Here is a 13,164-nt window from a genome sequence, read left to right on the forward strand (position 1 = left end):
TAAATAGTTATATACTCCATTAATAAAAAACTATCCTACTGATCTTTTTTGTTTTTCTGGCCTTATGTGAAAGCGGTGCTTTCCTGAAAAACATAGCACTACAAAATCAAGTAACCAACCCATTTCATGAAACAAATTGAAATTGCCAGGCTAAGATAACAACAGATCCACAATATCAGCTGAGTAACAATGAATTGGGGATTTGCTTCTTCGTTTGCATCGTCTTCCTCTTCCAAGAATTCCTCATCCATGAGAACAATACCGTCTCAAACACCCCGTAACCATCATCAGAAAACACAACAACAACAAAAGCAACAACAATATATTGAACCTGTAACAATACGTACTCTGCTGAAAGTGAAACCAAACATTGCTAATAACACTAAAATAAAACCAAAACATTTAAACATAAAGGAATCCAATATCGTTGTATCCAACAATGAATACCAATTCGATTCCATATTCGATGTGGATTCCAAAGAGACGGAATTCTATGACAGTATAACAGATAACCTCATTGACGATATTTCTAAGGGATATAACACTACAATAATGACTTATGGCCCCACATCAAGTGGGAAATCACATGCTTTATTCGGTGATCCAGATTCCACCAATGACGGACTGATTAACCATATTGCAGATCGACTATTATTTCCTCAATGTGAAGACAATTTGAAAACTTTATGTTCAATATCAATGTGGGAACTGTATATAGATAAGGTCTATGATTTATTATTAAACAATGGTAAACCTTTAAAAGTTCACGTTCATGGCGATCACATACGAGACCTACATCAGATTCATGTAACTTCTCCTATTGAAATTAAAGATACTCTCAAGAATGGGTATAAGAATATTTCACCACTACATCATTCAAAATCGCAAATATTTGTACGATTTGAAGTACAATGCATAGATAGAAAGGATGATGTTACTCGGTGTAGTTCCATCACTTTCATTGACCTTTGTGGGTCAGATTTATTAACGAAACAGAATGCATCCAAGCTTTCTTCTGATGATATTAAGAAATTTAATCAAATGATATATTTGTTGCAAAATTTAATTAAAACTTTACCGGAGGAACAATCCACAAATTCCTCCCATTTTAAGGATTCTTCATTAAACAAAATATTGATGGATTATTTAGGTGGAGATACAAAGATGACTTTGGTTGTAGCAATAGATGGTAACACAGGTGGATATGAGGACGCCGTGAAACTAGGTGCAAAGGCAAAACTAATTAAAAACTATCCAACTATGAACAAGATTGGTTTAAATGCAAAGAGGAAAATGGATTTGCTGGTACAAGATATGAATGTTAAAGAACAAAATTATTTAGCCAAGATTAATTTGTTACAAACTGAAATTAAAACATTGAAAACTGAAAATGATTCGACAACAAATTCTACCTCCAATTCATTGGAGAATGCCCTTCAAGAAAACTCAAAACTAAAATTACAGTTGGAATCATTACAACAAATTTTAGGCACAATGTCTCTTGCAAACCCTTCTTCATCAAATAAAAATGAAATGAACGAGCATGATGAGTTATTGAAAAAATTAATGTCTACATGTGAAGATGTCGCTAATTTACAATTATCTGTGGATAATGGGAAGCACATCAATAGAAAATTAAAGAAACAAATAGATGCTAATTCATCAAAGGAAGATGTCTTTGAAACAATGAATAGTACCTTATTGAAACAGATTCAAAATCAAGAAAAGGAATTGGAGGAATTATTAACTGCAAATGCATCTTTACAAATTGAATTTGAAAACCTGCGGAAAGTTTCTAATTCAAGAAAGGAAAGAATAACACATCTTGAGAAAATACTAAAAGACCTACAAAATCATAATGTACAATCATCGTCTCCCGGTAAATCTCCAAAGCATTTGCCATCTAAACTTGCTACAAAGGTAGATTCAAATAGCCCACAAAATCATTCATTATTTAAGACATCTTCCAAAACCTCATCATCATCCACGTCCAATTCGAACTCAAATTTGAATGCAAACACATCTTGGAGTGTGAGAAAAGCATCTACGGCAACAATAACATCAACCACCTCTCAAGATTCTCATACAGCACGCCCTATTAAGCGCGGAATAAACCTGCATTCTGTTAGAGTGGTGTCTGAGAGTACAATAGTCCCTGAACATTCTCCATGATTTTTAGTTTAAGATAAAGTTATGTATATATATATTTAGCATAGTTCTATAAAGCGTTAAGAGGCATGTTTTCCTTCAACGGAATATAATAATTGAGTTTGAATTAATGTTCATTATACTCTCAGCGGCTATCCGTTTATTTTGCTTCCGTTGGACACGATCTGAAAAAATATTGAAATTTTAATTTACATGATAGCGATGAGATGAGGCAAGACAAGTGAGGCTTCATTATATAATAGTTCATAAAGAGTAATAATTTTATTGCATATTGAGTAGAGAAACCCAAAGGTCGTTGGAAAATGAAAGCCAATTTGCAAAAAGGGAAACGTGCAAGAGAAGAAGGCTCTAAGAGACCACATCCATTTATGAGAACTCAGAAGAGGGAAAGAAAGGTAATAAAATTTCCAGAATCCAATGATCAAAATCAAGACGATGAAGAGGGTCCCATAATTGATAAGCATATAGACAAATATCGTTTAAGGGAGAAAGCTTCTCAACTTTTAAAAACGCGGTCGACTTTACCAGTGTATCAAAATAAAAATGAGATCATGAAATATTTAACAACCAATCCTGTCACTATTTTGATCGGTGAGACTGGTTCTGGTAAATCTACTCAAATACCACAATTTTTATTAGATTGGCTGGTAAAGGAGAGGAAGCATGGATCTATTGCAGTGACACAACCTCGTCGTGTGGCTGCTATTAATTTAGCCACACGTGTGGCTCAAGAACATGGATGTAATATTGGTGATACTGTTGGTTACTCTGTTAGATTTGATAACACTACAAGTACTCGGACAAGGTTAAAATATTTGACTGATGGTATGTTACTAAGGGAACTAATGATGAACAGAGAATTAAAAGAGTACAACGTTGTTGTTATCGACGAAGCGCACGAAAGAACCGTGTTGACAGATTTAATCCTTGGATTTTTAAAGTCTTTGATTAATGGTCCAAGACCGGATTTGAAAATTGTTGTTATGTCAGCTACATTACAAGCTGAGAAATTTAGCCAATTTTTTGACGATGCTCCAATATTATTTGTGGAAGGGAGAAAGTTTGATGTCACTCAATATTATTTGAAGGCTCCATCAGATGATATTGTGGACAGTATAATAAGATGCTGTGTCCAGATCAATCAAGGTGAAGAAATGGGTGATATACTATGTTTCTTGCCAGGTCAAGAGGAAATTGATAAAGCCGTTGTAATATTAAATAAAATAAGTGAAATCATATCAAAAGAGACGAAAGTTCCATTGATGATAGCCTACCCATTATATGCTGCATTGTCTCCTTCGCAACAAGCGTTAGTTTTCTCACAAGTGAAAGGGTTTAAGAGAAAGGTTGTTTTCAGTACCAACATTGCTGAAACATCTGTTACTATTTCAGGTGTTAAGTTTGTTGTAGATTCTGGCCTAAGAAAAGTTAAAGTTTGGAGACATCAATTGGGATTAGCTACCTTACTGACAGTTCCTATATCTCAAGCAAGTGCTATGCAAAGAAGCGGTCGTGCTGGTAGAGAAAGTGAAGGTAAATCCTTCAGATTATATCGTGAAAATGATTATAAGCAACTACCGTTGGAAACGGAACCAGAAATCGCTAGAAGTGATGTAACGTCTCCCGTACTAATGCTGAAAAGATATGGTATACAAGATATTGTCAATTGGACTTGGTTTGAAAATCCAGGTAGAGATGCGTTAATTATGGGGCTTCAAGAATTATATCAACTGGGTGCATTGAACGATTCAGGTAGAATAACAAATAGAGGTGAACAAATGGCATTGTTACCAATTCAACCTCACATGAGTAGTGTTTTGATCAAAGCGAGTGAAAGTGGATGCTTATCCGCTGTTATTGACATTGTGTCCTGTTTAAGTGTTGAGAATTTATTATTGAATCCACAACCAGAGGAAAGAGATGAGGTAAATGAACGACGTTTTACCTTGTGCAATGCAGGTAAAAAATATGGTGATTTAGTAATGATGAAGGAATTATTTGATATTTATTTCTATGATTTAGAAAAGAGTTCTACCTCTGCCACAGAGCGACATGACTGGTGTAAAGAATTATGCGTTTCCTATAGAGGGTTTAAGAATGTACTTAAGGTTAGAGAACAATTAATGATGTATTGCAAACGTTTGTTTTCAAAAAATGATCCTAACATAGGTTATGATCTCAATGAATCTTCTAGAAAAATTGGGGAAGATTGTGATGAACTTGCAGCCATCTTAAAGTGTTTCTTGACTGGGTTTACCAAAAACACTGCTATTGGAATGCCTGATAGGTCATATAGAACCGTTTCCACTGGTGAAACGATTAGTGTCCATCCATCTTCAATGCTATTCCTAAATAAAAATTGTCCTGGGATAATGTACACTGAATATGTCTTTACAACGAAAGGGTATGCAAGAAATGTGAGTCGAATTGAGCTCTCGTGGCTGCAAGAAGTTGTTACTAACGGTACAGCTGTTGCAAAGCAAAAAGTGAGTGGTTAAGAACAATTCCCAATAAATTGCCGATTGAGATACACACATCGATAGTTAATTTATAGATTTTTGTATGTATATTCTAACACTGATAGATTGTATATATAAATCGCCAAAACAAATAGGAAGAACACTCTTGGGAAGTCCTCGTAAGCTCCAAAGTTGAAATAATTGAAAGACGTTTATATATTTCAATTTCTTTTTGGTTTATGTATTCCTTTGTATGCAAAATAGAATACTGTAGTTCCATCGTCGCTTACAATAGCTAAAACTAACCGTTTAACATATTCCGGACATAGTTTTTCAAAAATCATGTCTAGACATTGAATCGTTATGAATTCTGTCTTATATTGGGACATATTAATCGGTAAAATGTACTCAGTCATTAATGTTCCATCTGTCCCCAGATTCTCGTCATCATTGGACAGCTTTTGTGAAGGCTTCCCGGTAAGCAATCTAAGTTCCATTCCCTTCCAGGGTATGTACTCATTCTGAACCTGAACGTTTGACCATAGCTGGAAATGTAATAGATTGTTCTTCACCAGTTCCTCCAGTTCGTGTCTTTTGTGAAGAACTTCCATTAACGATCCGACTCACCCTCTGTAATAGACTAAGCCACGTACGTACATACTTAGTCTTTCCGATGAGCTCTTTTATTTTTGAATTTTACACGCTTTTTTTTTTTTCACTCGGATAAACTGTTTGGATCAAATAAAAGAAAGATGCTACCATGACATATTTTCGAAATATCAGAGCATAGTGATTAACAATCGAACCAGAACATATCGAAAATTGTTCGGTTGATACGGTACAATGAAATTTGCGTTATACGTTGTTGGTCTTCTTTTCCTGAGTCAGGAGGCAGTTGCCTATAAGAAAGTCCATCGTCCCAAGGTTAAAGAGACAACATCGGAAGAAGTGAAACCATGGATCCGTACAATCTATGAAAGCCAAGTGGAAATAGTGACTCCTACTGTTATTGCCGGTGTCACTTTCTCCGGCAGACCTGCTCCCACTCCTGATCCATTAGAACCTTGGGTCTCATTAAAGAAAGACGGTACTCCTCAAACTATTAAGCCAGAATTGAAAAATGGTCGTACAAAGAAGGGTAGACCAGAATATTCAACGTATTTCAAAACTTTAAGTGTGATGACTTATTCATTTGAGGATTTGAAAGCTCATAATATGGATCCTAACGATGTACATGAAGAAGAAGTATATGTTGATGAAGATGATACTTATATTTCCTTAAATCCTATTATTAGATGTACTCCAGATCGTTATTTTTATAAGGGGGTAGCTAAAGATATTCCAAGTGAGCCATTTTGTACACCTCGTGAAAACTCCATGTGGAAAGTCGGTAAGACTTATTTCGTTTCTTGGTATACTAGATTCTTGGAAGATGAACATTCAGGTGAGGTTGTCGATAAAGTTCGTATTCATTTATCCTATGTGAAGGAAAAAGCCAGCGAAAAGGGCTACCATAAGAGAGATATTCCAGCAACATTTTTCTCATCTGAATGGGTTAAAAACGCTGATGGTATTTACCCAATTGAAATTGATGAAGATTGGTTACAAGGCCAATATGAACGTAGAGTTGTTGTTTCTGTCCAACCTTTCAATGTTCCAGATGATGAATTTAACCCATTATTGAATGGTGTCCTATTATATATAATGATGGGTTCTAAAGTGGGTAAGACTACTAAAGAAGAATGGGCCCTTATTGATGCTGGTATTAGTGATGAGAAATGGTACTATGTGGCAATTACTATCCCAACAATTGTCGTTGTCGTTGTGGTTTTCCTTTACTTCTTCCTACATGTGAATGGTCGTTATAGAGACTTTTCTGATGTTACTAAAGCCACATTGGGCAAGAAACATCGTGTTTTAGGTAAGATTTCGGATATGAAACGTTTCAAGAAGATGAAGAACCATAAATACGATGAACTACCAAGTTTCAAAAAGCCAAGTAAGCAACACTAGATTATAATATTATATTTATTTGTAGAATAAATAACATTTGAAGTTAAAAATCATTATTAAACAACAATACACTATATGCTAGTTTATGTAATCTATACGTGCACGAAGATAGGAGTGGAGAACAGAAGCATTGATGTTTTGACTAACCCTAAATCCATTTTTGTTTCGCCGCCACTTCACATATCTTCTCAAGAGTAATTACTCTTGGATCAGGTTTAAGTTGTGCTTTTTCATTAAGCTCATTAGTCTCACCATCATCCTTAGGACAATAGTCTGTTTCATTATCACTGGGACCATCTTCATCCTCATCATTAATATCTTCTATATAGTAGAAAAAAGGTTCGAGGACGAGCATAATCTTCCAAAAGTTTGTAGATCCACAATTTGAAAACAATAAACTAATAAGACTGGGTAAAAATTTCAATTCTATGTATTCTTCTGCACAACAAACAAATTCATCCAGTTCATAATCTTGCTCATCTGCTGATAATGTTGAGTACATCTCAGACAACAAAGTCAATTCTTTGCTGATTGTTTTTGGAATATCTTCACGAGCTTGCCACAATAAATTCTGTGCTCTTTGTAATCGTTCTCGAGCAACAATATCATCATGCTCTGAATCGGTTATAGCAGGTGACATTTTTTCTTCTGTATCGTTTTTATTATCTGATGGTGACGGTAGAAAACCATTTTTTTCACTTTTTTCCATTAGCTCATTATATTCATTGTATAACGATATGATTTTCATCATAGGCTTGTATAATTGTTGGCAAACTTTTAGTTCTGAATTCGGAACTATCACTCTCTCCAAATAATGGTTTATCAATCCCTCCATAAAGTTAGCCCAAATTGATGAAAAAACGTAATTTTCATCATAGGTTATTTCATTAAAATCTTGATTAATATTTTGCTTCATTATCAGTTCATTTAATGTGAACACTCTATTTTCTTTATTGGTTTTATCAGCCTCACTTTTCAAATTAGAGATAATATCTGATATCTTGTCAGATTTATCTTCAGCTTTGGGCAAGGAATCCTGTAAGATAGATGATGGTGATTTATCCTTGGCGGCAGTATTAACATCATCCTCTTTTTTATCAGACCAATAGTCTGGGCCACCTCGTTCGGATAACGTTACCAACAATAGAAAAAGCTTTACTTTCATCCATGGGCTCAAATTTTCAACAAAATGATCACTAATTTTGCTAACATCATAATTAATTTTCTTGTGGATACATCTAATAAATTTTTCTATGTATTGACTTTTCTTGAGGCCGTATTTGCTATTGATGTATTCCATGGATGTAATTGTGATATAGTTACTGCCTTCAAAATTCAACTCTTTCATCATATTAAATTTGGGACGTCTTCTCCTCCTTCGACTTCGTTGGTCTGCCATGTGATTTCTCCCCTTACGAGCCTTCAATGGATGTTCGATATTCTTCACTTCCGGACCATCGAAATCTGTTTCTTGGAAAGACTGTTGCACACCTTTCATGTCCATTGGTTCTGATTAAAACACAGACTTTCGTTCCAAGATCTTCTGCACTCACAGAATTATCTCACGTTAAGGGCTATATTGTTTAAACCTCTTCAATTTGAACAAAAGTGAAAAATTAATTATTGTGGTGGAAATTTCAATTTTCCAAAGCGATGTCCGATTATTTGACTGAAATTATATATTTATGCGAATTATACAGTTACTACAAGATACCAACCTTCTTATAATCCTCCTCGTCGATGAACGCGCATAGTAGTGTCCTGTCATTAAATTGGGAGTCGGATAACTGTCTCATTGCCTCCTTGGCGACCTCGGGTGATTTGAATTTGGCGTAGACGTTCCCTACCCCATCTTCGAGATGATCAAAGGTTAATCTGTAATCAATCCCTGGTCTAACTAGTTTGACTTCTTCCACATTTTCAATTGTATTTTTCAATGTTGTTTCAATTTCGTCTGCAAATTGAAGGTTTTTCAAGTCTAAGGGATCTACACAGTTCAGTAGTACCAATACTGAGGAATCTGGATGCTTTTGCTCAGTGACCAATTTGGAAATCTGCTGGAAAGTGAATGATGCTGTCGTTTGAGATAATTTTCCCACGTTTGGTCTGAAATATTTCACAGACAGGCTTTCTATTGGGACCATTTCGTTAAACACAAGAACGACTACCCCTGTGAAGATCGTCGTTTCTTCAGATCCCTCATGTGTTTCCTTATAAACTAATGGCTGTACCGTGTAATCCGATACATGTAGGGGTTCTATTAAGGACTTAACCTTCGCATCAACATCCTTGACCTGGAGTCCATCCAACTCTTCCAACGCAATCACGTTGGCGCCACAAAATTTTTCCAAATTATCAACAGGTTCAACATAATCATTGGGTCTAGACCATTCTGCCCTTAACAGCCCAATTTTCTTGTTAAAAAAGGAACGGCAGCTGAGTGCCAATGTTGTCGTCTTTGCAGAGTCAAATTCTACTACCACATAGTCTTCATCCAAGGGACTGATTGTAAAACTTTTTAGTTTGTTGCTTGGACCTAATGATTTGGCAAATGACTCCAGGTATTCTCTTAGCTGAACTCTCTTAGGACCAATGGAATCATCGGTATCGTCGTTATTTTTCAAATTATTTATAATCAATTGACAACTAGTCTTGGATTTAACAATATTTGGATAAATAGGACAATCTAATGCACTTAAATTGTAATTCTTCTGTGGAAAGCTACTTTCGGTGTCTGATCCAGGTGGAACCCGTCTATTATTCCATTTACTTTTATTATTGTAATCCTTCGACTGAGTATGGTTAGTTCTTGTATATCTTACTCTTTCTCTCTCTCTGCCTCCATTTGATCTACGATTACGATCCTCGTAATAATTTGACTGAGTATTAGACTGGAAATTACGATCGTAATTCCTCCTCTCATAGGTGTTTGAAGGTTCATAATTTCTTGTTAAGTTCTGCCTAGAATTGTCATATCTTGGATTTTGGGGCCTTCTTGAATATTGGTCTCTAGGATTCCTTGGATCCATTGTGCCCGATGAATGTTCCCTATTAATGTATGGATTTCTTCGATCTGGTTCTTCAACAGTACCTCGTTCCCTCTTTCTACTCATATCTTGCTGAGTGGATGGACTCTTCTCCTTCCCCTCTGTTGGCAACTTACCAAGTACTCCCTTTTGGGCCATAGACTCCATGATCTTCAATCTTAATTCTTCCAAAGTTTCTTCGCTACTCATTTCTCAACTTTCTATTATAATGACTATGTTCTATGTTCCTTTCTATCTCATCCATATTGGCATTATCTAAATCATCGTTTAAATTTTTCAATGGCCCGGAAATTTCATTCTCTGAACACGTACAAATTTATATACAGAAGTTCACCACCACAGGAATCAGAACAACAGCTGAACATATATCGCTTGAATAGCAAGCAAACGTAGTTAACCTCATTGGAAACTAGACGCAGACATGAAACCTTTTTACTCGAGAACTAGGCTATCGCCCGTATCTCTTGTTGTGTTACTACTTTCATTTGTGACCGCTGTAACTGCAGCTGTCATCGGTATTGATTATGGTCAGCAACACATCAAAGCCATGGTAGTATCACCCCAGGCTCCTCTTGAAATTGTCCTTACCCCAGAGGCCAAGAGGAAAGATATCTCCGGACTCACTATTAAGAAACTACCCGATGGAGGCATAGAGAGAGTTTACGGTGCTGCAGTGGGATCTCTAGCCACTAGGTTCCCAAAGGATACATTACTTCATTTGAAACCTCTACTGGGTAAATCTTTGGATGATGAAGACGTTGTGTTGACCTATTTGAAGGAACACCCAGGTCTTAATATTACAACGACCGAGAGAAATACGTTGGCATTTAACATTGAAGGGACTGAGTATCCAATTGAGGAAGTTATCGCTATGAACTTGCAAGAAATAGTTTGTAGAGGGAATGGCATGTTAAATGAGAAGGACGCAAGAACTGTTGATTACGTTGATAAAATGGCTATCACTGTTCCAGATTTCTTTGACCAACACCAGAGAAAGGCGTTGGAAAATGTTGGAGATTTGGTCTCTGGTGTGCAAGGAACTGTTTTAGTTAATGGAGGTATTTCCATTGCCATTGATTATGCATTGAAACAAAGAGATCTTGAATTTGATGTGCCACAGTATAACATAATTTACGATATGGGGAGCGGATCAACTGAAGCATCTCTATTTTCCTTCGTTAGATCATCTAACGAATCAGAACCTTTGAAGATTGAATTGGGTGGGTACGGTTACACAGCAAAGATTGGGGGCTCGAGCTTCAATATGGCTGTGGCAAGCTTAATTGAAAATAAGTTTTTGAGCAAACACCCAAAGATAAGAACTGATGAATTACATGCTAATGCTAAGGCTATTGCAAAGATAAATCAAATTGCAGAAAAAACTAAATTGATCCTAAGTGCAAACAATGACGCTTCAGTAACCATTGAATCATTAATTGATGATATTGATTTTAAGACCTCCGTGTCAAGACAAGAACTAGAAGACTACATGCAAGATCATGTAACACAATTTATTGAACCAATTCAAGAAGCACTCGACGAGCAATTTTGGGAAGATGGATCACATATTGACTTGAAAGATGTTGCATCTATCATCCTTCATGGTGGATCCACTCGTGTTCCTCTTGTTCAACAAGAGTTGATAAAATTTTTAGGTGAGGTAAAGATTGCTAAAAATATTAATGCTGATGAAGCTTCAGTCAATGGTGCTGTTCTCAGAGGTATTAAATTATTCGATGCATTCAAGACCAAACCTTTAAATATCATTGAACGTTCAATTTCCAACTATGGTATTAAGATATCTTCTGATGGTGATCGAAAGACAATCTTTTCTAAAGGGGATGTATATCCTCAGATCAAAACAATTGAATTCAATTCAACAACGGTAGAACAACCTTTCAGTATTGATCTTTATGAAAATGATTTACTATTTGGTAATGCTAGTATCGCCACGGAGTCAATCGAAAAACAGTACACTTCAAAGAAATGTCAATTTGGTGTTGTTTATAATGCTACCTTTTCTCTTTCTGTCAACAGAGTTTTTGCTCTTGATAAAATTGAAGCTGTCTGTGTAAAGCAACTTGGTGATGAAGAGGAAGCTGAAGGCCTAATGGGTAAATTGTTTGGATCTAAGAAAAATGGAACTAAGCAAGGCTCAGATGATAAGCCAAAGGTTTTGAAAAATTATAACCCAACCACTAATTTGCCAATTACTTATCAAGATGTAGGAATTACCCATCTAAATGGCACGGAAAAATACCAAATTAGAAAATTCATAAGGGATCTTGAGGAAAAGGACCAACAAAGATTTGATTTACAAGAGTCCAAGAACTTATTAGAGAGCAGCTTGTATAGTGCCCGGAATTTTCTTGACGAGGATGAAGTCATCTCTAATGGTCCCAAGGCACAAGTTGAAAAATTGGTGGCTTTAGTATCAAAATACTTGGAGTGGTTGGAAGAAGATTCTGATCATGCAGTAAAGACTGCTGTGGAAGAAATGACACGCGAAATTGATGATTTGAAGAATAAGATTGAAATGTATTTAAAGACCTCAAAAGAGCCATTAGACGAAGAACAATTTGAAGAATTAATGGAAAAGGCTTCTTCGATATATAACGCTACTTTGATCCAGTACAAAACTGTTGAAGAAAATTTGAAGAACTTAGAAGCAATTATTCCTCCTGAAATGTTTGATGTCAGAGAAGCATATGTTAACGTGACTTTACCTACTTCAATGTCGAGAGCAAGTTCAGAATGGAATAAGACGTTCACTAAGTTCAATGAAACAGTTCAATTGATAAGTGATCTTCTGGATTCTGATTCATTTGAAGACATTGAACGTGAAGAACTATACGAACTAAAGTTAGCATTTGACGCTGTCTACGAAAATATAGGGAAGCAAATCGTTACATTATATACTTCCAACCAATACCGTTACAATGAGGTAAATGCTCTCTATCAAAGAAAACTACGTGCTCAGAGGAGAAAGGAGGCAAAAGCAAAGAGCAGTCTAGAAAAGGCAAAGTCATTGAATGCAACCTCAACTCAGTCTCTCTCTGAGCCAGTTATTTCAGAAGCGACAACTTTGAATAGCACCACATCCAGAACCTCCCAAACCAATTCGACAACATCAGCGTCAACAGTAACAACAACGACGCAATCAAACAGATCATCCGCATCATCCTCAGAAAGTGCCACATCTTCTAAGGGGAAGAAATCTAGAAAACAAAAATTAAAGCAAAAACAGAAACAGAAAAAGAGAACGAGATCATCCAAGAACAAGAGCTCGATGAATAAATCTTCCAGTACATCTGCCCCTTCACATGATGAGTTGTGAAGAACATTGTCTGGTTTATCGCCACACAGCTATATACATATATTTGCAATGATATTTAAATAGACTGAGTTTATAGAAATGCAATAGAAAACAAAGATAGCTTATATTTTGGTTAAATTCTTATCACTTTTGGCATACC

At 35.9% G+C, this 13,164-nt stretch overlaps 7 protein-coding genes across 7 annotated transcripts; 4 read left to right on the forward strand and 3 right to left on the reverse strand.

Moving 5' to 3' along the window:
* Positions 1-189: 189 nt before the first annotated feature.
* Positions 190-2,172, forward strand: SMY1 (Smy1p; the record flags this gene model as incomplete). The annotated part of the gene is made up of 1 exon (XM_003677927.1): positions 190-2,172. One exon carries the CDS (start codon positions 190-192, stop codon positions 2,170-2,172), a length of 1,983 nt encoding a protein of 660 aa, XP_003677975.1.
* A 299-nt stretch (positions 2,173-2,471) lies between these two features.
* DHR2 (RNA helicase) lies at positions 2,472-4,667 on the forward strand (the record flags this gene model as incomplete). The annotated part of the gene is made up of 1 exon (XM_003677928.1): positions 2,472-4,667. The coding sequence occupies one exon, from the start codon at positions 2,472-2,474 to the stop codon at positions 4,665-4,667; it is 2,196 nt and encodes a 731-aa protein (XP_003677976.1).
* A 182-nt stretch (positions 4,668-4,849) lies between these two features.
* SEN15 (Sen15p) lies at positions 4,850-5,239 on the reverse strand (the record flags this gene model as incomplete). The annotated part of the gene is made up of 1 exon (XM_003677929.1): positions 4,850-5,239. The coding sequence occupies one exon, from the start codon at positions 5,237-5,239 to the stop codon at positions 4,850-4,852; it is 390 nt and encodes a 129-aa protein (XP_003677977.1).
* Positions 5,240-5,471: 232 nt separating this feature from the next.
* Positions 5,472-6,641, forward strand: PSG1 (Psg1p; the record flags this gene model as incomplete). The annotated part of the gene is made up of 1 exon (XM_003677930.1): positions 5,472-6,641. One exon carries the CDS (start codon positions 5,472-5,474, stop codon positions 6,639-6,641), a length of 1,170 nt encoding a protein of 389 aa, XP_003677978.1.
* A 148-nt stretch (positions 6,642-6,789) lies between these two features.
* Positions 6,790-8,145, reverse strand: AAN1 (Aan1p; the record flags this gene model as incomplete). The annotated part of the gene is made up of 1 exon (XM_003677931.1): positions 6,790-8,145. The coding sequence occupies one exon, from the start codon at positions 8,143-8,145 to the stop codon at positions 6,790-6,792; it is 1,356 nt and encodes a 451-aa protein (XP_003677979.1).
* A 199-nt stretch (positions 8,146-8,344) lies between these two features.
* On the reverse strand, positions 8,345-9,877 carry MUD2 (Mud2p; the record flags this gene model as incomplete). Its single annotated transcript, XM_003677932.1, has 1 exon — positions 8,345-9,877. One exon carries the CDS (start codon positions 9,875-9,877, stop codon positions 8,345-8,347), a length of 1,533 nt encoding a protein of 510 aa, XP_003677980.1.
* Positions 9,878-10,109: 232 nt separating this feature from the next.
* Positions 10,110-13,025, forward strand: LHS1 (Hsp70 family chaperone LHS1; the record flags this gene model as incomplete). Its single annotated transcript, XM_003677933.1, has 1 exon — positions 10,110-13,025. One exon carries the CDS (start codon positions 10,110-10,112, stop codon positions 13,023-13,025), a length of 2,916 nt encoding a protein of 971 aa, XP_003677981.1.
* Positions 13,026-13,164: the final 139 nt, after the last annotated feature.

The sequence above is a fragment of the Naumovozyma castellii genome, chromosome 8 (assembly GCF_000237345.1).
Source record: "Naumovozyma castellii chromosome 8, complete genome".
Taxonomy (NCBI): Eukaryota; Fungi; Ascomycota; class Saccharomycetes; order Saccharomycetales; family Saccharomycetaceae; genus Naumovozyma; species Naumovozyma castellii.